The sequence below is a fragment of the Mustelus asterias genome, chromosome 9 (assembly GCF_964213995.1).
Source record: "Mustelus asterias chromosome 9, sMusAst1.hap1.1, whole genome shotgun sequence".
In the NCBI taxonomy this organism is placed as follows: Eukaryota; Metazoa; Chordata; class Chondrichthyes; order Carcharhiniformes; family Triakidae; genus Mustelus; species Mustelus asterias.
This window is the reverse complement of record NC_135809.1, coordinates 73,937,575-73,965,122: the sequence shown is the minus strand read 5'-3', so window position 1 is coordinate 73,965,122 and position 27,548 is coordinate 73,937,575. Positions and strand designations below refer to the sequence as shown.

General features: G+C 45.1%; 2 protein-coding genes across 3 annotated transcripts in view; one reads left to right on the top strand and one right to left on the bottom strand.

Annotated features, from left to right (window-relative positions):
- The window catches only part of nup160 (nucleoporin 160), a 74,950-nt gene that overhangs the window by 4,322 nt on the left and 43,080 nt on the right, over positions 1-27,548 (top strand). For both annotated transcript variants that reach the window (XM_078220367.1, XM_078220366.1), the window contains exons 3-14: positions 1,289-1,499; positions 3,144-3,366; positions 3,913-3,991; positions 4,406-4,520; positions 5,907-6,062; positions 6,222-6,302; positions 7,031-7,128; positions 8,750-8,834; positions 14,188-14,256; positions 16,545-16,628; positions 17,197-17,367; positions 21,444-21,543. In XM_078220367.1, the coding sequence (XP_078076493.1) occupies positions 1,289-1,499; positions 3,144-3,366; positions 3,913-3,991; positions 4,406-4,520; positions 5,907-6,062; positions 6,222-6,302; positions 7,031-7,128; positions 8,750-8,834; positions 14,188-14,256; positions 16,545-16,628; positions 17,197-17,367; positions 21,444-21,543 (1,472 nt within the window). The remainder of the gene's footprint in view (positions 1-1,288; positions 1,500-3,143; positions 3,367-3,912; positions 3,992-4,405; positions 4,521-5,906; positions 6,063-6,221; positions 6,303-7,030; positions 7,129-8,749; positions 8,835-14,187; positions 14,257-16,544; positions 16,629-17,196; positions 17,368-21,443; positions 21,544-27,548) is intronic.
- Positions 8,357-27,548, bottom strand: part of LOC144498753 (CD59 glycoprotein-like) — a 68,623-nt gene continuing 49,431 nt past the window's right edge. The window contains exon 5 of the mRNA XM_078220378.1: positions 8,357-9,370. Coding sequence (XP_078076504.1) covers positions 9,327-9,370 — 44 coding nt within the window. The 3' untranslated portion in view covers positions 8,357-9,326. The remainder of the gene's footprint in view (positions 9,371-27,548) is intronic.

Here is a 27,548-nt window from a genome sequence, read left to right as displayed (position 1 = left end):
TGTTTGCAGATCATTTATGTAGATTGTTAATAGTTTAGGTCCAAGAACTGAACCCTACAGCACCACACTAGTTACAGTTCGCCATCCAGAGAAGTCCCAATTATCCCGACCCGCTGTCAGCCATTCTTCTATCCAAGTCAGCAGTCTATCCACAGCTCCTTAGAAATTAATCTTCTGGCTCAGTCTTTTATGTGGCACCTTGTCAAATGTCTTTTGCAAGTCTAGATACACCACATCCACAGTTCCCCATTATCCACCTTGCTGGTCACATCCTCAAGTAAGAACTCCAGCAAGTTTGTCAAGCATGACTTGCCCTTCATAAAACCATGCTGACAGTGTTTAAAGTCACTTTTCATAATGTACTTTTTATAGTCTTTTACTGAATAGTCTTTTCTAATATTTTGATTGAGCATAGTTTTTCCAAGAGTTCAGTTATTTCCTCAATGGTTGTCTCCAGCAGTTCCCCACAGAGGTCAAACTAACTAGTCTATAGTTTCTCACTTTTAACTTCTGTCCTTTTCTGAATAAAGGTACCACATTAGCATGTTTCTAATCCACTGGTCCCTTTTCAGAATCCAGGGAATTTTGGAATATCAACTAATGCATCCATTACATCTGCTGCCACCTCCTTTAATAAATACCCTAGGATGCAGGCCATCAGTTCCCAGAGACATATCTACCTTTAATCCCATTGGGTTGCTTAACACTTTCTCCCTAGTTATAGCATTTTCACCAAGTTCCTTTTGCAGTTTTTGGGGAAAAAATTATATTTCACTGTGAAAACAGAGACAAAATACAATGCCTCTACTATCTGATTTCCCCACTATTATCTCACCATTCTCGTCCTCTAAACATTTACTTTCACTATTCTCCTTTTCATATACCAATAGAGGCTTTGGTATCAGTGCTTATGTTTTCTGCGATTCATAGCTCTTATGATTTTGCTTTTAGTAAATTTTTGCTAACATTTAAAGTTGTTTTATTGAGGGGGGTGAGGGACAGTTTGTGATCCTGTTATATTGGTGGGGAGGAGGGGTTGTTAACAGGTTGTGATCCTGTTGTGTTGGTGAGGGGGCAGGGTTGTAAGGGACAGGTTGTGATCCTGTTGTATTGGCAGGGCGGTGGGGGAGCGGGGGCAGAGCTGTGATATGCTCCTCCTTCGGTGCCTGTGAAAGGTCCTGGGTAGATTCTTGTCCTGTACCAGAAGCCTACCCCAATCTCACATTACATGTTCTGACCATCATTGGGTGAGCTTTGTGCTGCTAATTCTGTTTCTCTATCTCCTCAGGACCAGTTCTGGTGACACCCTGCAGCTGACGGAGCAGTCTCTGGACACTAACCTCCTCAACAATACTGTCCGCATCAAGTTCCTGAATTGTCATGTCATGCCGGCTGGTGTTCATGTACATGAGACTCATGATTGTGTGACTCTCCTTATCCTAACTAACCAAACTGTACACAGGATTGTGCTGCCCCACCCCTCTCGCATGTACCGAAGTGTAAGTAACCATTTGATCAGAGGTTCTACAGTGCAGAGTGCCAGCAGATGTTTCATTGGCGCACGGCAAGTTGGTTGGACCGACTGCTGGCTCATGGGCTGATTGATCGACCACTCATAACCAACTGGGAAGGTTTATATAGAGAGCAGATAACATGTGTTTTTGTCATGTCAATTGACCGTAAGCGGAACTTGAACCCACAACCTGGTGACTCAGAGAGACGTGGGCTGTCAACTAAGTCACAGCTGTCATTGTGTTATCTACTGAGGAATGTTTGACTGGTAGTGGTTTGTTAGATTTGGGTTGTTCAGTGAAACTAGTGCTGTATTGGGTGCAGGGATGGAAGACACTGTTAACAGCTCTGCTGAAGAGGTCGCCCCTGTATAGCACCTCCTCCTGTGTGCAGTGTGTTCTGAAACAGGTTTGAGGAAATGCAGCACTCAACATTAGAGAGGTGAGGAGCGCCCTCCAAGACGCCATGAGAGCTCTCTCCTTCTCTTTGACATTTACTGAACAGGATGGAGTGTCTCCAACATTTCAGTGGAGTGTCTGCCTGAATGAGGTGCTTGAGTGTCCCTGAAGTGGGATATTGAGCCCCACAATCTTCTGTTTCTGTTTTTGTGATCACCCGACTTGTCCTGCCAGTGTGAGATGTGCAATGAGTTTGCAGAGATTGAAGAGGGATCTGGTTCTGGGTGTGATGGTGGAAAGATCATTGAAAGTGTTAGTGCGTTCTGTCACTGTGAGGGAGAAACACCAGTCCGAGGGGAAGCAGTGAGCTTGTGGAAGCGGTGTTGTACACACAGCCATGTCTGTGCAGTGTGTTCCAGACATCCCAGTTTCAGAGAGAGAACACCAGGCATTCGGCACCTTTGGTGTGAGGGTGATCTGAATGTGGTTACGCTGGAGCAGAGAACAGTCTGAAGTAAACCTAGTAAAGCTTTCCAAATTTTGAATGGGAACAGATTAAGCTGATCTCCATAAATTGTCAAAAATGATTGCAGACTAACCAAGGGTCACAGATTCAGGATTTGAATAGACAATCCCACTTTCTACACCCATTATCAGTATTTGCCAGTCAGTTGCAGCATAGTTACTGCAGAATCTCTGAAAAATGACCTGAGCTCCACACACTCACTGCTGCAGTGTCTACACAATGTTTCATTTTCCACAATAGTTACCTTGTTATCTCTGAGTTCAGACATTGCTGCTGAATTCACTGTCACTTCATTCCTGTTTCATTCTCACATTTGCCAGGATACCCATGACTAACTTTCAACAAATTGTACAGCACAAACAGAACCCACCCTGAGATGAATGTCCTGCTCCTGTGTAATTTCTGGTCCATTAGTTACAGTACCACAAGAAGAAGTGGCTCATGTTCCTCACTGCCCTTGGTCTGCTCAGCAATGTTTAAAACCAGGAATGCTAGAACTGGAATGGGTAGCGGAAAGAGGGTTAAGAAATGCTCAATTTCTTGTTGTGGTAGGAGTATTTGCTGAATTAACTCTTGTCCCACACTCAAAGCCAGGATTTAATTGTATATGAACCTCCTAATCCCCGAGAACAGCTTCAGATGCTGCTGATTACTTAGTTTCATTTCTCTAAGCTAACATTGCATTTGTCCTGTTAATGTCTCTGTAGGAGTTGATCAGTGAGGGTCATATCCAGTCCATCTTCACTGATATTGGGAAACTGAATCTGCGAGATCCAGCAAACAGCTTTTTAATTCCTGGTACCCAGGGCCACTCGACTAACTCGACAGCATCAGCCACCTGGCTGAATGGTGACGGGAAGGCGCTGCTTGCGCTCCCATCTTGGTCCGGAGGGATTCTGATAATCCAGCTTCCTGAGCAAGGCACGGCAGGTAATGTGGAGTTCACTGTTTAATAAATCCGGGTTTGATCATCTGAAGCAACTGTGTACAACCTTGTGATTTGTTACTGCAGCATTGACGAGTATTTGCCAGGCACTGAGATTCAGTCACTGTTATTGTATTGAAACACCAGCTGTACGATGTGGATCTGTGACTGGGGAAGTGGCTGAGCAAGTCAAAACCATTAACTTTCCAGTGTTTCCAATCTAGTATAAAGTATAGGCAACTTTCCAGTGTAATTCTAGTAAAGTATAGACTTCTGTCAGTTTTTAGATTTCTGGTGCCATTTGAGTTCCTTTAATTAGACTGCAGCTTGCTCACAGATATCAAATCTATTGTCGTTTCTAATTGGTAAACCATTTTTATCAATTTAAAATGAGTAATGGTTATAGTCACTTTACAAAGGGAGTCAGTACGGTTTTCATTGAGTGGTGTTTTTGGGATAGGCTTGCATCAGGGTTGGCAGCTTTACTTTCCACTCTGAACTTCAAGCTGTTTTGAATGGAAGAGAAGAGATTGATTGTTGTGTTGTTCCAGGCTCTCTGGCTTCACTGGAGCTGAAACAGAGCTCCGTCATGCAGCGCTTACTCACAGGATGGATGTCAACAGCAATCAGGTGAGTGTGGATGGAGCATTGGGTGGGGCGGCGGGGGGTGTTGGGACATGTGGGAGGCCTGTCTCATCACAAGTCCCTGATCTTGAAGGTGGAGGGCATGAGCCCTGTACCTTAGGATAGGGGGAATGGTGTTGGGGAATTGGAAGAGCCATCCCCATTCCTCATTACTTGGCAGCAGTGGGGACACAGTGATTATGGGAGACTCATTTCCCATTCCCAATGGAGGGGAGATCCTTGCTGTGTAACCCACTGCTGCCTGTTTTCACCTCACATTTATTGCAAAATTGAGCGGCATGGAAGCTGCAGGTTGTCATATAGATGACACGGTAATCGTATAGAAGGGATGGAATAATTGTGTGTGCTGAATGAAGCCTGGTTAAAGATTATTCAAAGACTTTTCTGTGCTCTCTGCAGAGGTGATCAAGGCCCCTCAGATCTACCTGTCAGCCTCGCAGTTCAGCTGGTCGAACATGATGTTTTTATCTTTGCTCTGTGCCAGGACCATAAGCTGCGACTTTGGTCCTACAAGGTACGTAACAAGGTTGTTGGTAAGCAAGCGTACTTTGACAGGACATTTTGGACAACTGTTTACAGCAAATTCTCCCTACCTGTAATTGGGAGGGGTGCATAGAGGGGTGGGGGTTAGATTTTGTGATTTTAAGCCTTCCATTTGCATGGACAATCTTGTGTGGTCCGTCTTTGATTTGATTTATTGTTGTCACATGTATTAGTATTCCATGAAAAGTATTGTTTGTTGTGCGCTCTGCAGACAAAGCATACCGTTCATAGAGAAGGAAATGAGAGTGCAGAATGTAGTGTTACAGTCACAGCTAGGATATATAGAAAGATCAATTTAATGCAAGGTAGGTCCATTCAAAAGTCTGATGGCAGCAGGGAAGAAGCTGTTCTTGAGTCGGTTGGTACGTGACCTCAGACTTCAGTATCTTTTTCCTGATGGAAGAAGGTAGAAGAGAATATGTCCGGGATGCCTGAGGTCCTTAATTATGCTGGCTGCTTTGCCGAGGCAGCGGGAAATGTAGACAGTCAAAGGATGAGAGGCTGATTTGCATGATGGATTGGGCTACATTCATGACTGTTTGTAGTTTCTTGTGGTCTTGGGCAGAGCAGGAGCCATACCAAGCTGTGGTACAACCAGAAAGAATGCTTTCTATGGTGCATCAATAAAAGCTGGTGAGAGTCGTTGCTGACATGCCAAATTTCCTTAGTCTTCTGAGAAAGCAGAGATGTTGGGCTTTCTTAACTATAGCGTCGGCATGGGGGGGACCCAGACAGGTTGTTGGTGATCTGGACACCTAAAAACTTGAAGCTTTCGACCATTTCTACTTCGTCCCTGTTGATGTAAACAGGGCCGTATTCTCCACTATGCTCCCTGAAGTCGATGACAATCTCCTTTGAGGTCTGTTTGAGGTTACGCAGTTGTTTGAAGGCAAGTAGTGGGGATGGCCTTGATGAGATGTTTGTCGTCTTCAATGACGTTGAATGCTCCGGAGAAGATGTCGTAGCTTCTCTGCTCTGGGGAAGTACTGGACAACTAATCAGTCCTTGCCTTTCCAAATGCATGTCGATCCTGTCTCAGAATTCCTTCCAAGTTATAAAAGATAAATGCAGAGGGAAAGAAAGATGGGATTAAGAGGGGGTAAATGAGGCAGAAAAAAAGTAAGAATACCTTTAAATTTTCTGACAATTTACCAGCTTTCAGAATGAAATTGTAGGGTTTGTTGCTGAAGAAACTGCTTTCCTTGCAAAGCTAATAGTGAAGGAAGGCAAATCAGCTTCAGCAGAAGTTGCTGGATGACATGCACCTTAATGGTGAGCAATATTGAACTCTGTGCCTGGGTGTCGCAGAGTATAAGGTGTATTCTCTGCACTGACCGTGTGCTTTTATTTTCTTTAGGATCAGGTATGCCTGATGGTTGCAGACCTGCTGGTTTTCATGCCAGCCAGTAAGGAGCTGCGACACACAGTCAGTCTGGGCCACAAGCTGCGTTTGGCATACTCTTCATCCGGTTTCTTCCTGGCGGTCTACCTGCATTGCCCCAAACGTGGACAGGTACTACCTCCAGTGTATTTGCTCTTTACAATGTGAACAGTGCTAGGCACCAGGTCATTCATTCATTCTGTCCAGTCTCCACTAAAAACCTGTTTCCTAGAATCTTGACGAGGAGGCCATTCACTGCTGTAATAAATCTTGACTGTGTTCTCCTTGCAGTTTTGTGTCTTCCAATTGGTGAGCTGCATTGAGAGTAACCGCTACAGCCTGGATCACATCTCCACTCTCTTCTCCACGCAGGTAGGTACCTCTAAGTATCAGCCTTTTACTGAGTCCTGGAAGGATCTTGGCAATGAGACTGTATATGTTTGCCTTCATTAAAGGCAATTTTACCGAGGAGAACATTTGTATTTTATTCACAACACTGAGTGGGAGAGCTGACTATGTTGTCACTGCTAAGCTGTCAGCATTGAAGAGGATATAGGGGTGGGGGTGGATTGGTTGGTGAGGGGCTTGGATTTGGACAGGGACCCTTTGCTGCTCTTTGTAAACCATGATGTAGTATTATTAATCGCAGCATTGGACTTGGACTATGCCATTGCTCTAAACATGATTTTCACAGGGAAGCTAGCTTGCTGTAATATGGTTCACAACTTATTCCCTTAGGGATGGTTAACTCCTCAAGTGTCCCTTCCAGTGAGTGTGGTGATTTAACAACTTTTAGTGATTAAAATGGGGTATCCTGTGCCATCAGGAACATGGGAAAGCCATTTACTCAAGCCTGTCCTGCCATTTACCCACCTTTGCCCCAAATCCCTTAATATCTTTGGTTACCAGAAACCTGAAAATTGAGCATAATTTGCTGTTTGTGGCAGTGTGTTCCAAGGTGCAGTTACCCTTTGTCTAGGGGAATTGGCCCTATCTGTTCCTCTTGGCAGTGGAGAAAGTTGGTGGAGTGAGCCACGTGTTTGTTCTCTTCTGGATAGAGGAAGAATGGTTTACATGTCTGATCTATGGTTCCTTGACAGGAAACACTGGTGGATTTTGCCCTGACTCCCACGGATATCTGGGCCTTGTGGCAGGATGAGGACAACCAGGCGAATGTCAGATACATCAACTTTGAGCAGTAAGTTCTCAGTGAGACTATCAAAACAAAAATAACAGCAGCAAAAACAATTATACATGATTTTCACACAATACCACAGTATAGAAGAGGCCCTTCGGCCCATCGAGTCTGCACCGACGCATGAAATGCTCTGACCTGCCCACCTGATCCCACTTGGCCCATAACCTTGAATGTTATGATGTGCCAAGTATTCATCCAGGTACTTTGTAAAGCATGTGAGGCATCCCGCCTCCACCACCCTCCCAGGCAATGCATTCCAGACGTCATCACCTTGAGTTTAAAAAAAAAAGTTTTTCCTTAAATCCGCCCCCCCCCCCCCCCCCCCCCCCAAACTTCGCGACTCTCACTTTTAACTTGTGTCCCCTGGTAACTGACTTTTCAATTAAGGGGAACAGCTGCTCCCTATCCACCCCCTGTCCATGCCCCTCATAATCTTGAACGCCTCAATCAGATCACCCCTCAGTTTTCTCTGCTGTAACGAAAACAACCCAAGCCTATCCAACCTCTCTTTGTATCTTGAATGTTCCATCCCAGGCAGCATCTCTTCTATGCCCCCTCCAGTGCGCTCACATCCTTTTTATAATATGGCTACCAGAACTGCACACACTACTCCAGCTGTGGCCTCACCAAAGTTCTATACAACTTTATCACAACCTCTCTGCTTTTGTAATCTGTACCCCGATTGATAAAGGTGAGCGTGCCATATGCCTTTTTCACCACCCTACTAACCTGCCTTTCCGCCTTCAGAGATCTATGGACAAGCACGCCAAGGTCCCTTTGTCCTTCAGAACTTCCCAGTGTCAGACCTTTCATAGTATACTTCCTTGTTACTCCTTCCAAAGTGCATCACCTCTCACTTTTTAGGGTTAAATTCCATCTGATACTTACCCGCCCATTTGACCGTCTCGTCTATATCTTCCTGTAACCCAAGACACTCAACCTCACTGTCACTCATTCCACTGCACTGGCAAAAACTGAAACTTGGGGATTCCCCATTTCCACAGTTGATCCTGATGCCCAAGTTGTCTGCTGTTGGCATTTCCACTAAGAGCTGTTCCTGCTGGAGTGCATAGTATGGTTAAGGACTGTCAGTATGTTAGTCTGGAAACCTATGTACAACCCTAAAACCAGTTGGCGAAGGAGGAAACTGGAACCAATTTTGATGCAGTTTAGATTTATCTATAGAGTAAAATATTGCAAGCGTATACTTTGTAGCCACACCAGTGTCAGGAAGTATCTCTTTATATGTGCTCAAATCAGGAATGAATTAGTGGCCTTCACCTGCACATTGTTCACCACAATTGATGTACATGGTGATGGGGGGGAAAAGAGAAACCAGGACAATAATAAAAGAAAGAACAGTAAAATACAAAAATGGTAGACAGGGTAATCAAAGGTGAGATGCAGATAGGGCGGTACAAAGAAAAGATAGGATGATTAAAAATTGCAAGCCTATAGGCTTTGTATCATCATGCAAGAAGCATTTGGAATAAGGTAGAGGAACTGATAACACAAGTAGAGGTAAATGCATTTTTGGAGAGAAGAAAGAAATAAAAGTGGAATAATAATACCCCTGCGAGTGGTCTGCAATGTAAGGGTGATGGTTTTTATTTTGTTGCAGTAACAATGCTGGACAGTGGAACCAGGTCTTCACAGAGCCTGTTGCTGATGAAGAATTGCACATACCAGAGGACCGGGACCCTAAGGTGAGCTTTTGTTACCTGCCAGATGTTCTGTAGAACCTGAGGAACTATATTCTCGCAGACCAGATGTGATCCTCGCAGTGAGCTGTCTGATCCCCGTGTGATCCTCGCAGTGAGCTATCTGATCCCCGTGTGATCCTCGCAGTGAGCTGTCTGATCCCCGTGTGATCCTCGCAGTGAGCTGTCTGATCCCCATGTGATCCTCGCAGTGAGCTGTCTGATCCCCGTGTGATCCTCGCAGTGAGCTGTCTGATCCCCGTGTGATCCTCGCAGTGAGCTTATACATTCATACAGATTAGATGTGAGAATTGAGTCCAAATTAAGTAACTTGAAAAATCGGTATACGGTGCAGTCCTTCACTCACAAGGAGTAGATGATGAAGCGTTGCGGCCCATATGATTCATGATTCAATAGCGTAGACTTCATTTGGCGAATAATCAGCTTGAGAGTTCGAGTGTTCTGTAGTTTGGCAGTTCCTTTTCAGCTACGATCCTTTCACCAGTTAGGACTGACTTCCATAATCCAAGACGCAGATGTACCTGCAAAAATGACTTTTGTTACTATGTGACACAACGTCAGTGTGAAATACATCTATCTGGTTATCCACAGAGCACAACACCGATAGACCCTGGGGCAGGTTTTTTTTTTGCTAGTCTTTGTATATTCCAGGTGGATGCTGAATCCACTATTCCGTCTAGGCATTACTCATAGGATGTCTTGATGTGATGGCCATTATCTCCCTTTGTCTTTACCGGAGAAGATAATCAGTCTCTGGTTGCTTTTAGAAATAGCATGTCTGGAGTCAGGGAGGGATTCCATTATCTCTTAGAAAATCATCCTGCAATCATTAGCCATCTTTGGGTCTGTATTGCTTTTTAATAATAAACTTTGGTTCTTTTTAAGTTCAATAATTTGGGTAGAATTCCTTTGTTATTTCTCTCCATCATTACAACATGTAATTGAATCTGAATGACAGCTTCTTACAATCTGGATGTGTGTAGAAGTGAACTTGCATTTACTTTCTCCTTTTTGTTGCCTTGCTGGATAAAGATTTTTCGTGTAAAGCGTGTATTTGGCCAGGTGGAGGGGATGATGGAATGCTGCTGGAGCAAGAGGCATTATCTCTCGAGGTTGAGGCTGGATAGCAGCTCTGTTTTTCTGTTAGTGATGATGTGGAGATGCCGGTGTTGGACTGGGGTAAACACAGTAAGAAGTGTCACAACACCAGGTTAAAGTCCAACAGGTTTATTTGGTAGCAAAAGCCACTAGCTTTCGAAGCGCTGCTCCTTCATCAGGTGAATGGGATTTCAGTTCACAAACAGGGCATATAAAGACACAAACTCAATTTACAAAATAATGGTTGGAATGCGAGTCTTTACAGGTACTCAAGTCTTAAAGGTACAGACAATGTGAGTGGAGAGAGGGTTAAGCACAGGTTAAAGAGATGTGTATTGTCTCCAGCCAGGACAGTTAGAGATATTGCAAGCCCAGGCAAGTCGTGGGGGTTACAGATAGTGTGACATGAACCCAAGATCCCGGTTGAGGCCGTCCTCATGTGTGCGGAACTTGGCTATCAGTCTCTGCTCAGCGACTGCGTTGTCGTGTGTCGTGAAGGCCGCCTTGGAGAACGCTTACCCGAAGATCAGAGGCCGAATGCCCGTGACCGCTGAAGTGTTCCCTAACAGGAAGAGAACACTCTTGCCTGGTGATTGTCGAGCGGTGTTCATTCATCCGTTGTCGTAGCGTCTGCATGGCCTCCCCAGTGTACCATGCCTCGGGACATCCTTTCCTGCAGCGTATCAGGTAGACGACCTTGGCCGAGTTGCAAGTGTATGTACCATGTACCTGGTGGATGGTATTCTCATGTAAGATGATGGCATCTGTCTCGATCCAGCACGTCTTGCAGAGGGTGCTGTGGCAAGGTTGTGTGGTGTCGTGGTCACTGTTCTCCTGAAGGCTGGGTAATTTGCTGCGGACAATGGTCTGTTTGAGGTTGTACGGTTGTTTGAAGGCAAGATGTGGGGTTGTGGGGATGGTCTTGGCGAGATGTTCGTCTTCATCAATGACATGTTGAAGGCTCCGGAGAAGATGTTGCTTCTCCACTCTGGGGAAGTACTGGATGACGAAGGGTACTCTGTCCACCGTGTCCCGTGTTTGTCTTCTGAGGAGGTCGGTGCGGTTTTTCACTGTGGCGTGTTGGAACTGTCGATCAATGAGTCGAGTGCCATATCCTGTTCTTATGAGGGCATCTTTCAGCGTCTGGAGGTGTCTGTTGTGATCCTCCTCATCTGAGCAGATCCTGTGTATACAGAGGACTTGTCCGTAGGGGATGGCTTCTTTAACGTGTTTAGGGTGGAAGCTGGAGAAGTGGAGCATCGTGAGGTTATCTGTGGGCTTGTGGTACAGTGAAGTGCTGAGGTGACCGTCCTTGATGGAGATGCGTGTGTCCAAGAATGCAATCGATTCCGGAGAGTAGTCCATGGTGAGTCTGATGGTGGGATGGAACTTGTTGATGTCATCATATAGTTGTTTCAGTGATTGTTCACCATGAGTCCAAAGGAAGAAAATGTCATCGATGTATCTAGTGTATAGCATTGGTGCGGTGAAGAGGTCTTGTTTGAACCTGTGCATGAAGATGTTGGCATGTTGAGGTGCGAATTTGGTCCCCGTGATTGTTCCATGTCTCTGGATGAAGAACTGGTTGTTGAAGGTGAAGACATTGTGGTCCAGGATGAAGCGGATGAGTTGTAAAATTGCATCTAGAGATTGGCAGTTGTCGGCGTTGAGTACTGAGGCAGTTGCAGGGATGCTGGTGTAGAGTGCCAAGACATCCATTGTGACGAGGAGTGCTCCTGGTTCAACTGCTCCATGTGCGTTGAGTTTCTGTAAGAAGTCCGTAGTGTCGCGACAAAAGCTGGGGGTTCTTTGTACAATGGGTTTCAGGATGCTCTCGCGTAGCCAGAGAGGTTCTCGCACAGGGTCCCATTGCCTGATACAATGGGGCGGCCGGGTGTGTTTGCTTTGTGTATCTTCGGGAGGCAGTAGAGATCTCCAACGCGGGGAGTACATGGGATGAGAGCACGGAGGGTGCTCTGAAGGTCTGGATCAAAGGTCTTGATCAGTCTGAGTTGACAAGTGTGTTCTTTGGTCGGATCTGTGGTAACTGTCTGTAGTGTTCCTCGATATTCAGTTGTCAGTGCACTTCTTTGCAGTAATCCGTTCTGTTCAGTATGACGATGGCCCCTCCTTTGTCTGCTGGTTTGATAATGTTGTGGATGGCCCTGCGTTGTGCTTGGGTGATGTTCGGGACTGTCTCAAGTGCGGCTGATGAATCTGGTGTTGACGCACCTCCTGGCTGCTTGGGCATACATGTCAAGTCGAGGGCAGTGGCCTTCCGGAGGAGTCCAATTTGACTCCTCTTCGGTTGCTGCACTGCGGATCTCTCTGTCGGCTGTTTCGGTTCATTGGCTGTCTCATTGTGTTCGCTGTTGGCCTCTTGGGGTTTGTGGAAGAACTCCCGCAGCCTCATTCGCCTGATGAATTCCTCTGTCTGCTGCGAGACTGATGGGGTCTATTTTGGTGGTGGGGCAGAAATTGAGCCCTCGGCTGAGAACTTCGATTTCATCTGGTTGAAGTGTGTCATCCGACAAGTTGACAATGGACTTCCCTGCAGTGGTACTATTTTCTACTGTGATACCGGGGGAGGCTTGGTTGCTGCTGGTGGTGATGCCGAGTTTCTCAAGTTTCCTGTTCTTGGTGTGCATGTAGATGGCGTAGTTCCTTTGTCTCATCTGCTTGGCAGAGTTTCGCAGCTGGTCTGCGTCCTGAGAGCAAGTTGAGAATATGGACTCTATCTTGGTTTGTGAAGCAGTGGTAGCCAGCTGATTGGATTAGAAAGGCTGTCCGTCAGAGTATGGGGTGGGGCTAGGATTGGTAAAGCCAGGGACAGGTGGAGGCAGGGCAGGTTTGCTGGTCCCCTGTAGGGGCTGGGTGGAGTCTAAACAGGGTTGAGTGGGCATGGAGAGAGAGCTTGAACCTGTGTCCCCAGAGCATCGGCTTGTGAGATTACTGCCATCTTCCCCTCTGTGATGAAACTAATTGACCGTAAGTTACTGGGTTTATCCTTCCACTTTTTTTTTGAACAAGGATGTAACGTTTGCAGTTCACCAGTCCTGAATCAAAGGGAGATTAGAAAATTAAAGCCAGTGCCTCTGCAATTTCCACTCTTCCTCAGTATCCTCGGATGCATTTCATCCAGCTCTCGTGACTTATCAACTTTTAGTACCCACCCATTATCGAACTTTAGCTCATCCATTGTCTCAGCTACCTTCTCTCTCACTCTGGCATATTAGCATCTTGTTTGGTAAAGTCTAATGCCATGTATTCAACCATGCCCTCTGTTTCCAGGTTTCCCTTTTCAGTCCCTATTGGCCTTACCTTGCTGACTTTTACTATCTATGCCTGTCGAAGACTTTTGGATGTTAGCTGCCAGTCATCCAGGGACCTCTGGGTTTGTTTGCCTTACATTTCCACCTCATGGGAATGTACCTTGACTATACCCAGACCATCACCTTTTTAAAGGCAGCGCGTTGTTCCATTTCAGTTGAGCCCAGTGGTTCCCAAACTTTTTTCACTGGGCCGTACTTTCGGAATAAAAATTTGCTCACGCCACACCAAATTGTTTATTGATAAATACGTTCAAGAACAAAAAAAACCAACTCCTAGCAGTGCTTGATTCATAACATAGAACACAACTACTTTATAATATGATCATGGGACATCCAGAAAGTATAAAACAATGCTTGTTTAAACCATGTTTAAATGTTTCTTTGATTGTCCTTGAATCTTCCCGCCACACTTGCCATCCTCTCTCGCTGCACCAGTGTGGCGCGCCGCACCCTTTGGGAACCACTGGTTTAGCCTGTCGGTCTTTGTTTCGGTTTTCCTGTGACAGGACCATTCTCATGTCATTACATTTGGCCCACCTCCAATCAAATCTTTTTACTTTTGCTCCTTGTCCTTTTCCACAGCTGACCTCTACCTAGCCTCACTTATAACCCACCTTTGTGACCTCTTACAACTCTCAGGAGATATCTGCACTCCCCCAACTCTTCACACCCCTGGTTTCCTTCATTTCACTGTCGGTAGCTGTGTCCTCAACAACTGAGGCTCTGGTATTTCTTCTATAAATCTCTCTGTTTCTATCTCTCCCTTAGGACACTCCTCTTTAGCCCAGCATGCCCTAATATCTCTTGGCTTGGTGTCAAATCTTTGTCCAATAATAATCCTGTGAAGTGCTGAGATTAATTATGTTAAAGGTTGTTGGTAACTAATTGAAGTCCTGGTCTCTCCACAGGAAGCCTATCTGAAATACCTATTTGCCCCGGGTCGGTTTTCAGCTCAGGCCCTCCTGAAAGCTCTGCAGGTAATCGCAGTTTCTGTGCTGTTGGTTGCTATTTAAAGCTTTGTTGCTTTATTCTAATGTTATTCCGACTCGACTTGCAGCCTGTGGTCAGGATTTGAGGTGCCTGTGTCATGAACGGGCTAAAGATTGGGTATAATGTGTGTAACTCATCTGGAACTACGCAACATTCAAGCTCGGGCTCATGGGTGACCAGTTACATTTGCATCCCACAATGCCAGTTAATGACAACCTGCAACAAAAGATAATCTGACCATTACCTCTGGACATTCAATGCATTGCCATCGCTCAGTCCCCACTATTAACATCCTGGGCATGACGATTGACCAGCAATTTAACTGGACCAGGCATATAAACACTGGCTAGCAGAGCAGGATAAAGATAGGAATCTAGTGGCGAGTAACTCACCCTCCTGACTCCCCAAAGCATGTCCATCATCTACAAGGCACAAGTCAGCAATGTAATAGTCTCCAATTGTCTGAATAGGTGCAGCTCCAACAACACTCAAGAAGCTTGACACTACCCAGGACAAAGCAGTCTGTTGGTTTGGTTTGTATTGCTGTTCTGTCACTGGGACAATATCCTGTAACTCCCTCCCTGACCATAAGATATCGAAGCAGAATTAGGCCACTCGGCCCACCGAGTCTGCTCCGCCATTCAATCATGGCTGATATTTTTCTCATCCCCATTCTCCTGCCTTTTCCCCATTACCCCTATCCTCTTATTAATCAAGAACCGATTTATGTCTGTCTTAAAGACACTCAATGACCTGTCCTCCACAGTCTTCTGCGACAAAGAGTTCCACAGATTCACCACTCTCTGGCTGAAGAAATTCCTCCCCCTCTCATTTGTTTTAAAGGATCGTCCCTTTAGCCTGACGTTGTGCCCGCTGGTTCTAGTTTTTCCTACTAGTGGAAACATCTTCTCCACGTCCACTCTATCCAGGCCTCGCAATATCCTGTAAGTTTCAATAAGATCCCCCCCCCCCCCATCCTTGATCATAGAAACCCTACAGTACAGAAAGAGGCCATTCGGCCCATCGAGTCTGCACCGACCACAATCCCACCCAGGCCCTACCCCCATATTCCTACACATTTTACCCACTAATCCCTCTAATCTACGCACCCCAGGACACTAAGGGGCAATTTTAGCATGGCCAATCAACCTAACCCGCACATCTTTGGACATCTAAACTCCAACGAGTACAATTCCAGAGTCCGCAACCGTTCCTCATACAACAAGCTCTTCATTCCAGGGATCATTCTTGTGAACCTCCTCTGGACCCTTTCCAAGGCCAGCACACCCTTCCTTGGATATGGGGACCAAAACTGCTCACAATACTCCAAATGGGGTCTGACAGCCTTCTATAGCCTCAGAAGTACATCCCTGCTCTTGTATTCTAGCCCTTTCGACATGAATGTTAACATTGCATTTGCCTACCTAACTGCTGACTGAACCTGCACATTAACCTTGAGAAGGGTATACCTACACCTCTGACTTCAGTGGTTCACCACCTCAAAGTTAATAAATGCTGGTCTGGCCAGCGACACCCACATCCTGTGGAAGAACAAAGGAGGAAGCTGGTACCGAGGAGAGTTCCAGAAACCTGCACAACAGAACCTATCTGGAGTTGGAGAAATCTGAGGTATCATTTTAAACGCAGTGATGGCACCATGATGTGATTGCCATCCTGCTGCATTGGAGGCAGAATCATTGAGGGTTCAGAGCCCACGACAGCAGCTTCAATAATGCAATAAATTGGGTAGGGGTACTATTAGTAGCATTGACAGACCTCATCACTCTCCATAAATCAAAAGTAAAAAGACTTCTTCGGACTTATCATCACTTGTACATTGGCTCTTTAAGTGGTTTCCCACTACTCACATGATGAGATTTTATCACGGTTGACAATCCCCTCTCCGTCTTGACAATGGATTAATGAACTTGGCTCAGACAGCCTCCGAAAACCCCAGAATCAATTGCCGCAACCACAGACTGTCATAAGTATTAATGACCAGTCATTCTCCCACTCCGTCTGCCCCCTCTCGGTCTCCCCTCTCAGGTTAAGTTAACCCAGTCTTCGTCCCAAACATGACTGTCAAATAAAGCCACTGTCCAAGGCTATCAAGCACCTGGAGTGTTGGTAATTGACTGAAATGGTTAGATTAAGGATCTGTATCAAGTTCAGCTTGCTATCAAATACATCAAAATCCTGTTTGGTGTTTTCTCACTATTGGTGGATGAAACTACTGAAGTTTTCTTGTCATTGTGTTTTTTCATCTTTGTTTTAGATATATTGTCGAGGGGCAGACAGAATCCTGGACCCATCTATGGATGGACTGAAGAAAGAAGTGACGCTAGCTGTGGAAAATTCGGTAATGTTGGAGATGTTAGAATTTAATGTTCTTTAAATCCAGGAGACATCCCATTTCTGATCCATCTGAAAAATCTTGTTCCAGGAATATCTGTGCATATACCAGAGGCAACTTTGAAGATGTAGCACAGTGTAATTTAATCACTCTTGCTCCTTGATTTGTGGTTAATTATGCAATTCAAATGCTGTACAGCTTCTCACCACCTTCCTGTCTCTATCAATTAAAATGCACTGTTACTTTGCTTACTTTTTTTTATACAATATACAGTTTCTAGTTATTTTTCCTGTGAGTTGAGGCAATCTTGTCTGTTTGCATTCTTTCATATTCAATAATGTGTTGGGATTTTCCTAGTAAGGAAAACAAAATAATTTGAAATGGGAAGACTTTTGGGTGGGATTTTACGACCTCGCTCAGGCGAGGCTTGTAAAGAATTCTGTTCTGTGAGTCTCTGGGTGGGGGAGACGGTAAAATTCCTGTCATTATGTCCAAATGGTGTTGATTGATCTGCCTCACATTGGGTTTGGTGCTGTGTATGGTCTGTTGTAATGTTTGTTATTGCTGTACTCAGATTCAGAACAGTGTGACAGAGTACGAGTTCTCACAGGAGGTGTACCGTCAGCTACAGGTGGAATTTTGGTCCAAGTTCTACGCCTGCTGCCTACAGTACCAGGACGCCCTGGCAAGACCTCTGGCATTACTTGTCAATGCTCGCACCAACATGGTGTGCCTATTGAAAAAGGTGAGAGTTTGGTGATGGCCGGTCCCAGCGTCAGCCTGAGATCCCCCTTGTAACAATGCCATTAACAAAAGCTGGGCAAGGAGTTTATTACCCCTCCCACCCCAAATATCATTTAGCGCAGGAATCTGATTTGGTTATCTACAAAGACAGGGTGCATAATTTAAGCCATGTACGAATCCTTGGGGATGAATAGTGGTATCACTCTTGCCTCCAAGTTAGCACATTTATTTTTATTCTTTCATGGAATGTGGGCATCGCAAGGGCAGCATTTTGTGCCCTTGATTAGCTTGTTAGGCAGAGGTCAGTTCAGAGTCAACCCCATTGCTCTGGATCAGGAATCATGCATCGACCAGACTGGGTAAGGGTGGCAGATTTCCTTCTCTAAAGGCATTAGAGAGCCAGATTTTTTTCTTTTGCGACAATAGTCACCATTTATTGAGACTAGCTTTACATTCCAGATTTTTACTGATTGAATTTGGCTGCTATGGTGGGTTTTGAGCCCATGTCCCAAGAGCAATTAGCCTGGGCCTCTGGATTACCAGTCCAATGACTTTACCACTGTGTCACCATCTCCCCACTTGTGGGTTCAGTGCAGAGTCTTGAGTGCAAAATGAAAGCTGACACTCCAGTCAGGACTGGGAATGCTGAATTGTTGGAGGTGCCATCTTTCAGAGCACTAAACTGAGTTGGTGCCTGCGCACTCTTTGGTTGATGCACTATCTCGAAAAAGAGCAGGGCAATTCTCCAGTGTCTTGATCAATGTTTATCCCTCAACCAACACCTGGAACTGTTTAAAAAAACAGAAAATGCTGTTGATACACCGCAGATTTGGCAGCATCTGTGGAGAGAGAGGGAATGGGATAATGTTTTAGGTTGATGACCTCTCATCAGTGCAGGGAGCACTCCCAAAATTTAGTAGCTTTTAAGCAAGGCAGGGGAGAACAAAAGGAAAGTCTGTGATTGTCTGGACAACATGAGAGTTAATGACAAAAGGTTCAAGGCAAAAAGAGGTGGTAATTATCTGGTTGTAATCAAATTGTTTATGAGACCTTGCTCTACAAATTGGCTGTTGTGTTTCCTACATGACAATAATGACTACACTTCATAAGCTGAGATTCGCAAAGGTTCGATGTAAATAGAGGTTTACAGCATGGAAACAGGCCCTTCGGCCCAACTTGTCCATTCCACCCTTTTTTTTAAAAAAACCCCTAAGCTAATCCCAATTGCCCGCATTTGGCCCATATCCCTCTATACCCATCGTACCCATGTAACTATCTAAATACTTTTTAAAAGACAAAATTGTACCTGCCTCTACTACTACCTCTGGCAGTTTGTTCCCGACATTCACCACCCTCTGTGTGAAAAAATTGCCCCTCTGGACACTTTTGTATCTCTCCCCTCACCTTAAACCTATGCCCTCTAGTTTTAGACTCCCCTATCTTTGGGAAAAGATATTGACTACCTAGCTGATCTGTGCCCCTCATTATTTTATAGACCTCTATAAGGTCACCCCTCCACCTCCTACGCTCCAGAGAAAAAAGTACCAGTCTATCCAGCCTCTCCTTATAACTCAATCCATCAAGTCCCGGTAGCATCTTAGTAAATCATTTCTGCACTCTTTCTAGTTTAATAATATCCTTGCTATAATAGGGTGACCAGAATTGCACACAGTATTCCATGTGTGACCTTACCAACGTCTTGTACAACTTCAACAAGATGTCCCAACTACTGTATTCAATGTTCTGACCGATGAAACCAAGCATGCCGAATGCCTTCTTCACCACTCTGTCCACCCGTGACTCTATTTTCAAGGAGCTATGAACATGTACCCTTAGATCTCTTTGTTCTGTAACTCTCCCCAACGCCCTACCATTAACTGAGTAAGTCCTTCCCTGGTTCAATTTACCAAAATGCATCACTTCGCATTTGTCTAACTTAAACTTCATCTGCCATTCATCAGCCCACTGGCCCAATTGATCAAGATCCCGTTGCAACTGGAGATAACTTTCTTCACTGTCCAGTATGCCACCAATCTTAGTGTCACCTGCAAACTTACTAACCATGCCTCCTATATTCTCATCCAAATCATTAATATAAATGACAAATAACAGTGGGCCCAGCACTGATCCCTGAGGCACACCGCTGGTCACAGGCCTCCAGTTTGAAAAACAACACTCTACAACCACCCTCTGGCTTCTGTCAAGAAGCCAATTTTGTATCCATTTAGATACCTCACCCTGGATTCCGAGAGATTTAACCTTGTGCAACAACCTACCATGCGGTACCTTGTCAAAGGCCTTGCTGAAGTCCATGCAGACAACATCAACTGCATTGCCCTCATCTACCTTCTTGGTTACCCCTTCAAAAAATTCAATCAAATTTGTGAGACATGATTTTCCACTCTCAAAACCATGCTGACTGTCCCTAATCAGTACTTGCGTCTTTAAATGCCTGTAGACCCTGTCTCTCAAAATACCTTCCAACAATTTACCCACCACAGATGTGAGGCTCACTGGCCTGTAGTTCCCAGGCTTTTCCCTGCAGCCCTTTTTAAACAAAGGCACAACATTTGCCACACTCCAATCTTCAGGCACCTCACCCGTGACTATCGATGATTCAAATATCTCGGCTAGGGGACCCGCAATTTCCACCCTCGCCTCCCACAATGTCCTGGGATACACTTCATCAGGTCCCGGGGATTTATTTACCTTGATGCGCTTTAAGACTTCCAGCACCACCTTCTCTAATATGTACACTCCTCAAGACATCACTATTTATTTCCCCAAGTTCCCTCACATCCATGCTTTTCTCAACAGTAAACACTGATGAAAAATATTCATTTAGGATCTCGCCCATCTCTTGTGGATCTGCACATAGATGACTAGTTGATCTTTAAGAGGCCTTACTCTCTCCCTTCTTACTCTTTTGCCCTTTATGTATTTGTAGAAGCTCTTTGGATTCTCCTTTGCCTTATCTGCCAAAACAGTTTCGTGTCCCCTTTTTGCCCTCCTGATTTCTCTCTTAACTCTACTCCTACACCCCCTATACTCTTCAAGGGATTCACTTGATCCCAGTTGCCTATGCATATCATGTGCCTCTTTCTTCTTCTTGACCAGGGCCTCAATATCCCGAGTCATCCAGGGTTCCCTACTTCTGCCAGCCTTGCCCTTCACTCTAAGAGGAACCCTGTTTACCCTGAGCCCTGGTTAACACACTTTTGAAAGCATGCCACTTACCAGACATCCCTTTGCCTTCCCACAAACTGCTCCAATTAATGCAAGCCTTTAATTTACATGCAATATATTGAGTGAGTGAGTGTACATTTTGGCAATTGGAATATGTCCTCTTCCTCTTGTCGAGTTACCAAAACAGCGATACAGCTTGGTTTCTGTCACTTTGCAGAGGAAAGCAGCAGTTTAGCATTTCTGCCTTAATCCTTAGCTGGTACAGACTTTACAACATAACTAATTTCTGCTAGCTGTAGTCACAGAAAATTTGAACAGAGACTAATCTGACGTCCTCTTTTGTCTTGAAGGCATTGCTTTCTTAAGATAGTGAGTCAAGGATCTGCCCGTTAGTAATCAATCAGAGAAGGCCCCAGATTGAGACATCTCCCTTCAGAACTGGGGATAGATGCTGTACCCTTTGTGATTTTAATAACTGGATGTTTTCATTCAGTACCATTAAATATTGAATTTTGTTTTGATAATTTGAACTGCTTGTCAGTAAGTATGATTATTACTGCCAACTGAGACGTGTTTCCATTATTTCTATCTCAATTTTTTGAGATCGACAGTGACATTGGTGTTGAGAATGGCTGCAATCACCTCTCTCTCTCTCTCCCAGCCCTGCCAAATAACATCCTAGTCCTACATTTGTCCCCCTCTTTTGAAAAACCTTGGTTAGCAGAGTGAACTCCTTGTGTGACAAACTTGAGCATTGCATAAAATCATGTTCCAATTCCATGAGAAACCCAGGGGAAACTGTGGGTGTTGATGAGGATGTGGGTGTTGGTGAGGATAAGTTGAATATTTTAGGAGGTGTTGTGACAGCTTTTTTTCTCCTCCGTCTTGCAGGGATTTGTGTCTTTCTTTTTTCCCTGCCTTACCATAGACCACCTCTACATGTCATCGGATGAGTGCCTGTTTCTGGAAGATGAGTGTTCCCTCACGGATGGTGAGATAAATATAGCCAAAGGGTCTAATTGAAGAATAATTGATGTAGTTGTCTGCTCACTAATTATTTCACTGTTTCCTTACCTCTTCCATGTTGTTGCAGGAATGGTTAGTTTTCAGCTGACCATCACTTTGTAATATTTTGAGACTTGTCAGTTTTTGATCCAGCTGTGTAAATCTCAGCTGCTGCTTTAGATGTACACTGCTGTTCTCTCACACTAGGTGATTATCCTCCTTCTGAAGTAAAACTTTTGACATCTCTGATTTATAACCAGAAAACTGCAAAACCTGCAGAGAGGCTATAAACTCAGCAGAAGCATGAATCTCAATTGTTACAGTGCAGGAGGACACCATTTGGCCCATCATGCTCCAAATGAGCATTTCACCCAGTACCGTTTCCCTGTAACTCTGCACATTGTTTCTTTTCAATTCATCATCTAACTCCCTCTAGAATGCCTCGAATAAACCTGCCTCCACCAACTGGGAAGGTGATGGAGTAGTGGTATTGTCACTGGACTAGTAATCCAGGGTAATGTTCTAGGGACCTGGGTTCAAATCCCACCATGGCAGATGATGACCATGAAGCCATTGTTGATTGTTGTAAAAACTCATCTGGTTCAACAATGTCCTTTATGGAAGGAAATCTGCTGTGCTTATTTGCTAGTCCTTGTCTCCAGACCCACAGCAATGATAAATGCCCTCCAAACAAGGGAAATAGGGGTGGGCAATAAATCCTGGCCTAACTACCAGTGCCCGCATTCCATGAACAAATTTGATAGAGGTGTTCAAAATCAGGCATTTGGACAGAGTGGATAAGGAGAAAATGCTCCCATCATGAAAAAATTGAGAATGAGAGAGCACAGATTTTAAAGAAATAAAAGTGATGTGAGAACAATTTGGCGAGTTAGGGTCTGCTCTCCTTGGAATGTTTCAATTCGTTCATGGGACGGGTGAGGCAACCATGTTCCAAACCTTAATCATTTCCCTATAGAAGACGGGGATCTCCTGCAAGGAGGCATGAAGACCTCCCAGGTCTATGTACAGGAGCTGCAGGTCGTAGTTCATGCCATGTACCTGGCAGAAGGAATATATCAAGAGGGCATAGCATTGGGGTGGAGGCTCCATGTAAAGGTATCACTGCAGGATCTGGAGATGGAAAGTTGGCACCTGGGTGCGAAGGCACATCAGCGACGGACCATCCTTCCTGAGCAGGAGGTACAGAACCTTGGTAGTGACCCAATGCATCCTTTTAGAACCATAGAAAGTTACAGCTCAGAAACAGGCCTTTTGGCCCTTCATGCCTGTGCCGAACCATTTTTTGCCTAGTCCCACTGACCTGCACTTGGACCATATCCCTCCACACCCCTCTCCTCCATGAACCCGTCCAAGTTTTTCTTAAATGTTAAAGGCCAATTTACCACTTTATCCGGCAGCCCATTCCACACTCCCACCACTCTCTGCGTGAAGAAGCCCCCCCCAATATTCCCCTTAAACTTTTCTCCTTTCACCCTTGACCCATGCCCTCTGGTTTTTTTTCTCCCCTAGCCTCAGTGGAAAAAGCCTGCTTGCATTCACTCTATCTATACCCATCAAAATCTTATACACCTCTATCAAATCTCCCCTCATTCTTCTACGCTCCAGGGAATAAAGTCCCAACCTATTCAATCTCTCTCTGTAACTCAGCATCTAAAGTCCCGGCAACATCCTTGTGAACCTTCTCTGCACTCTTTCAACCTCATTTACATCCTTCCTGTAACTAGGTGACCAAAACTGTACACAATACTCTAAATTCGGCCTCACCAATGCCTTGTATAACCTTACCATAACACTCCGATTTATAAAGGCCAATGTACCAAAGACACTCTTTACGACCCTATCCACCTGTGACGTCACTTTTAGGGAATTCTGTACATGTATTCCCAGATCCCTCTGTTCAACTGCGCTCTTCAGAGTCCTACCATTTACCCTGTACGTTTTACTTTGGTTTGTCCTTCCAAAGTGCAATATCTCACACTTGTCTGCGTTAAATTCCATTTGCTGTTTTTCAGTCCATTTTTCTAGTTGGTCCAAATCCCTCTGCAAGCTTTGAAAACCTTCCTCACTGTCCACTACACCTCCAATCTTTGTATCATCAGCAAATTTGTTGATCCAGTTTACCACATTATCATCCAGATCATTGATATAGATGACAAACAACAATGGACCCAACACCGATCCCTGCGGCACACCACTAGTCACAGGCCTCCACTCAGAAGCAATCCTCCACAACCACTCTCTGGCTTCTTCCATTGAGCCAATGTCTAATCCAATTTACTACCTCCCCATGTATACCCAGTGACTGAACCTTCCTAACTTCGTCGGTATTCACACTGGAGAGGGACAGTGTTGTTGAGGAGAGTACTGAGATGCAGGTTGTTGGACTGGATGGGATTGATGTTCATAAGGAGGAGCTGTTAGCAATTCTGGAAAGGGCAAAAATAGATAAGTCCCCTGGGCCGGATGGGATTTATCCTAGGATTCTCTGGGAGGCTAGAGAGGAGATTGCAGAGCCTTTGGCTTTGATCTTTGTGTCGTCATTGTCTACAGGAACAGTGCCAGAAGACTGGAGGATAGCAAATGTTGTCCCCTTGTTCAAGAAGGGGAGTAGGGACAACCCTGGTAATTATAGACCGGTGAGCCTTACTTCTGTTGTGGGCAAAGTATTGGAAAGGATTATAAGAGATAGGATTTATAATCACCTAGAAAGGAATAATTTGATTAGGGATAGTCAGCACGGTTTTGTGAAGAGTAGGTCGTGCCTCACAAACCGTATTGAGTTCTTTGAGAAGGTGACCAAAGAGGTGGATGAGGGTAAAGCGGTTGATGTGGTGTATATGGATTTCAGTAAAGCGTTTAATAAGGTTCCCCATGGTACGCTTTTGTAGAAAATACGGGCACATGGGATTGAGGGTGATTTAGTGGTTTGGATCAGGAATTGGCTAGCTGTAAGAAAACAAAGGGTGGTGGTTGATGGGAAATATTCATCCTAGAGTTCAGTTACTAGTGGTGTACCGCAAGGATCTGTTTTGGGGCCACTGCTGTTTGTCATTTTTATTAATGACTTGGATGAGGGCGTGGAAGGATGGATTAGTAAATTTGCGGATGACACTAAAGTCGGTGGAGTTGTAGACAGTGCGGAGGGAAGTGGCAGGTTACAGAGGGACATAGATAAGCTGCAGAGCTGGGCTGAGAGGTGGCAAATGGAGGTTAATGCGGAAAAGTGTGAGGTGATTCACTTTGGAAGGAGTAACAGGAATACAGAGTACTGGGCTAATGGTAAGATACTTGGTAGTGTGGATGAACAGAGGGATCTGGGTGTCCATGTGCATAGAACCCTGAAAGTTGGCACCCAGGTTGATAGGGTTGTTAAGAAGGCATATGGTGTGTTAGCTTTTATTGGTAGAGGGATTGAGTTTCGGAGCCAGGAGGTCATGCTGCAACTGTACAAAACTCTGGTGCGGCCGCATTTGGAGTATTGCGTACAGTTCTGGTCGCCGTATTATAGGAAAGATGTGGAAGTGTTGGAAAGGGTGCAGAGGAGATTTACCAGGATGTTGCCTGGTATGGTGGGAAAATCGTATGAGGAAAGGCTGAGGGGCTTGAGGTTGTTTTGGTTAGAGAGAAGAAGGTTAAGTGGTGACTTAATAGAGGCATACAAGACGATCAGAGGATTAGATAGGGTGGATAGTGAGAGCCTTTTTCCTCGGATGGTGTTGGCTAGCACGAGGGGACATAACTTTAAATTGAGGGGTGAGAGATAAAGGACAGATGTTAGAGGTAGGTTCTTTACTCAGAGAGTAGTAAGGGCGTGGAATGCCCTGCCTGCAGCAGTGGTGGACTCGTCAACGTTGAGAGCGTTCAAGTGGTTATTGGATAAACATATGGATGATATTGGAATAGTGTAGATTAGAGGGGCTTTAGATTGGTACCACTGGTCGGTGCAACATCAAGGGCTGAAGGGCCTGTACTGCGCTGTAATGTTCTATGTTCTAACTAACCTCCCATGAGGGACCTTGTCAAAGGCCTTGCTGAAATCCAGGTAGACAACATCCACCACCTTCCCTTCATCCACTTTCCTGGTAACCTCCTCGAAAAACTCTAATAGATTGGTCAAACATGACCTACCACGCACAAAGCCATGTTGACTCTCCCTAATAAGTCCCTGTCTATCCAAATATTTGTAGATCCTATCCCTTATCACACCTTCCAATAACTTGCCCACCACCGACGTCAAACTTACTGGCCTATAATTTCCCGGATTTCTTTTGGAACCTTTTTTAAACAACGGAACAACATGAGCTCCAATCATCCGGCACCTCCCCCGTCAATACTGACATTTTAAATATGTCTGCCAGGGTCCCTGCAAGTTCAACACTAGCTTCCCTCAAGGTCCGTGGGAATACAGGGTATTCCCACGGACCTTGAGGGAAGCTAGTCCTGGGGATTTATCCACTCTGATTTGCCTCAAGACAGCAAGAAGAAATTGTACTACTTCTGTATTTTCATGACAAAGTCCGAGGGAGGGATCAAAGTGACCAACCGGTGCCATAGCATGGCAGCGATCGACTGGTTTAAAGTTTGTTTATTTATTAGTCACAAGTAAGGCTTACTTTAACACTGCAATGATGTTACTGTGAAATTCCCCTTGTCGCCACAGTCCGGCACCTGTTTGGGTCAATGCATCTAACCAGCACGTCTTTCAGAATGTGGGAGGAAACTGGAGCACCCGAGGAAACCCACGCAGACACTGGGAACGTCCAAACTCCACATACAGTGCCCAAGCTGGGAGTCGAACCTGGGTCCCTGGCGCTGTGAAGCAGCAATGTTAACCACCATGCCACCCCAACACCTGACTCCTGTAGGACAGCACTCTGAGCATCCTGTCCAGTGTCCTAGCCAAGTGGTGACTTTGGCTTCCAGCTCCTACCTGTTTGCTGGTCAGGATTCCTCAGCAGGGCTAAGATGGACTCCCAGGTAGAGGAGATTGGTGGTTCTCCAGGCTAAGGTCCTGAGTCTATATGTGCACAAGACGATAAAGTTACCAGGACAGGTGGAGAGAGCAGTTAACAAAACTGTGTGTTGGGCTTTATTAATAGGGGCATAAAGTACAAGAGCAAGTAGGTTATGTTGAAATTTGTATGCCACTAGTCGGACCTCAGCTGGAATATTATGTTTCTGGATGTTACACTAAGAAGGATGTGAACTCATTGGCGAGAGTGCAGAGGGGTTTATAATGGATGAGAAGCAAGATTGGAGAGTTTGAGACTCTCTTCCTTGGGAGAGCCTGTTCCTAGACCTGGCCAAGTTGGCCATTAATCGATTCAGACAGCAGGTGGTTGAGGACATGGTCGACTCTACTGTCTGTCCCACTACCGCGGCTACATTCACAGTCAAGTGGCTGTGGAGAGGGAAGACATGGTGTCCACCAGCGTGGAGAGGGAAGACATGGTGTCCACCAGCATGCTTCAGGCCTTCAGTGCCTGATAGGCTCCATGGGGGCTGGGATGCCATATCACCCCCAGGAATGATACTTTAGTTGAATTTGTAAGTTTTTTTTGTTTTAGTTGCAGTGCTGCACCAGGGGCTGTCACCCCCTGTCATTTGTGTTTAATTAATTGATCATTTGTTTAATTAAAAGAGTATACAGTCAGCTCTCTGCTCCTGCAACCCATTTAGAGTAGTGCCCTTTATATTGTCTCTCCATATTCTTCCTCCCAAAATATATCACCTCACATTTACTTCATCTGTAACCTGTCTGCCCACTCCACCAACTTGTCTATGTCCTTTTGGAGTTCTACACTGTTCTCTTCACAGTTTGCAATGCTTCCAAGTTTTGTATCATCTGCAAATTTTGAAATTGACCCCTGCATATCAAGATCACGAATATATATCCGGCAAAGCAAGGATTCCAATACCGGCCGTGGGGAACACCACTACAAACCTTTCTCCAAAAATATCCACTGTCTG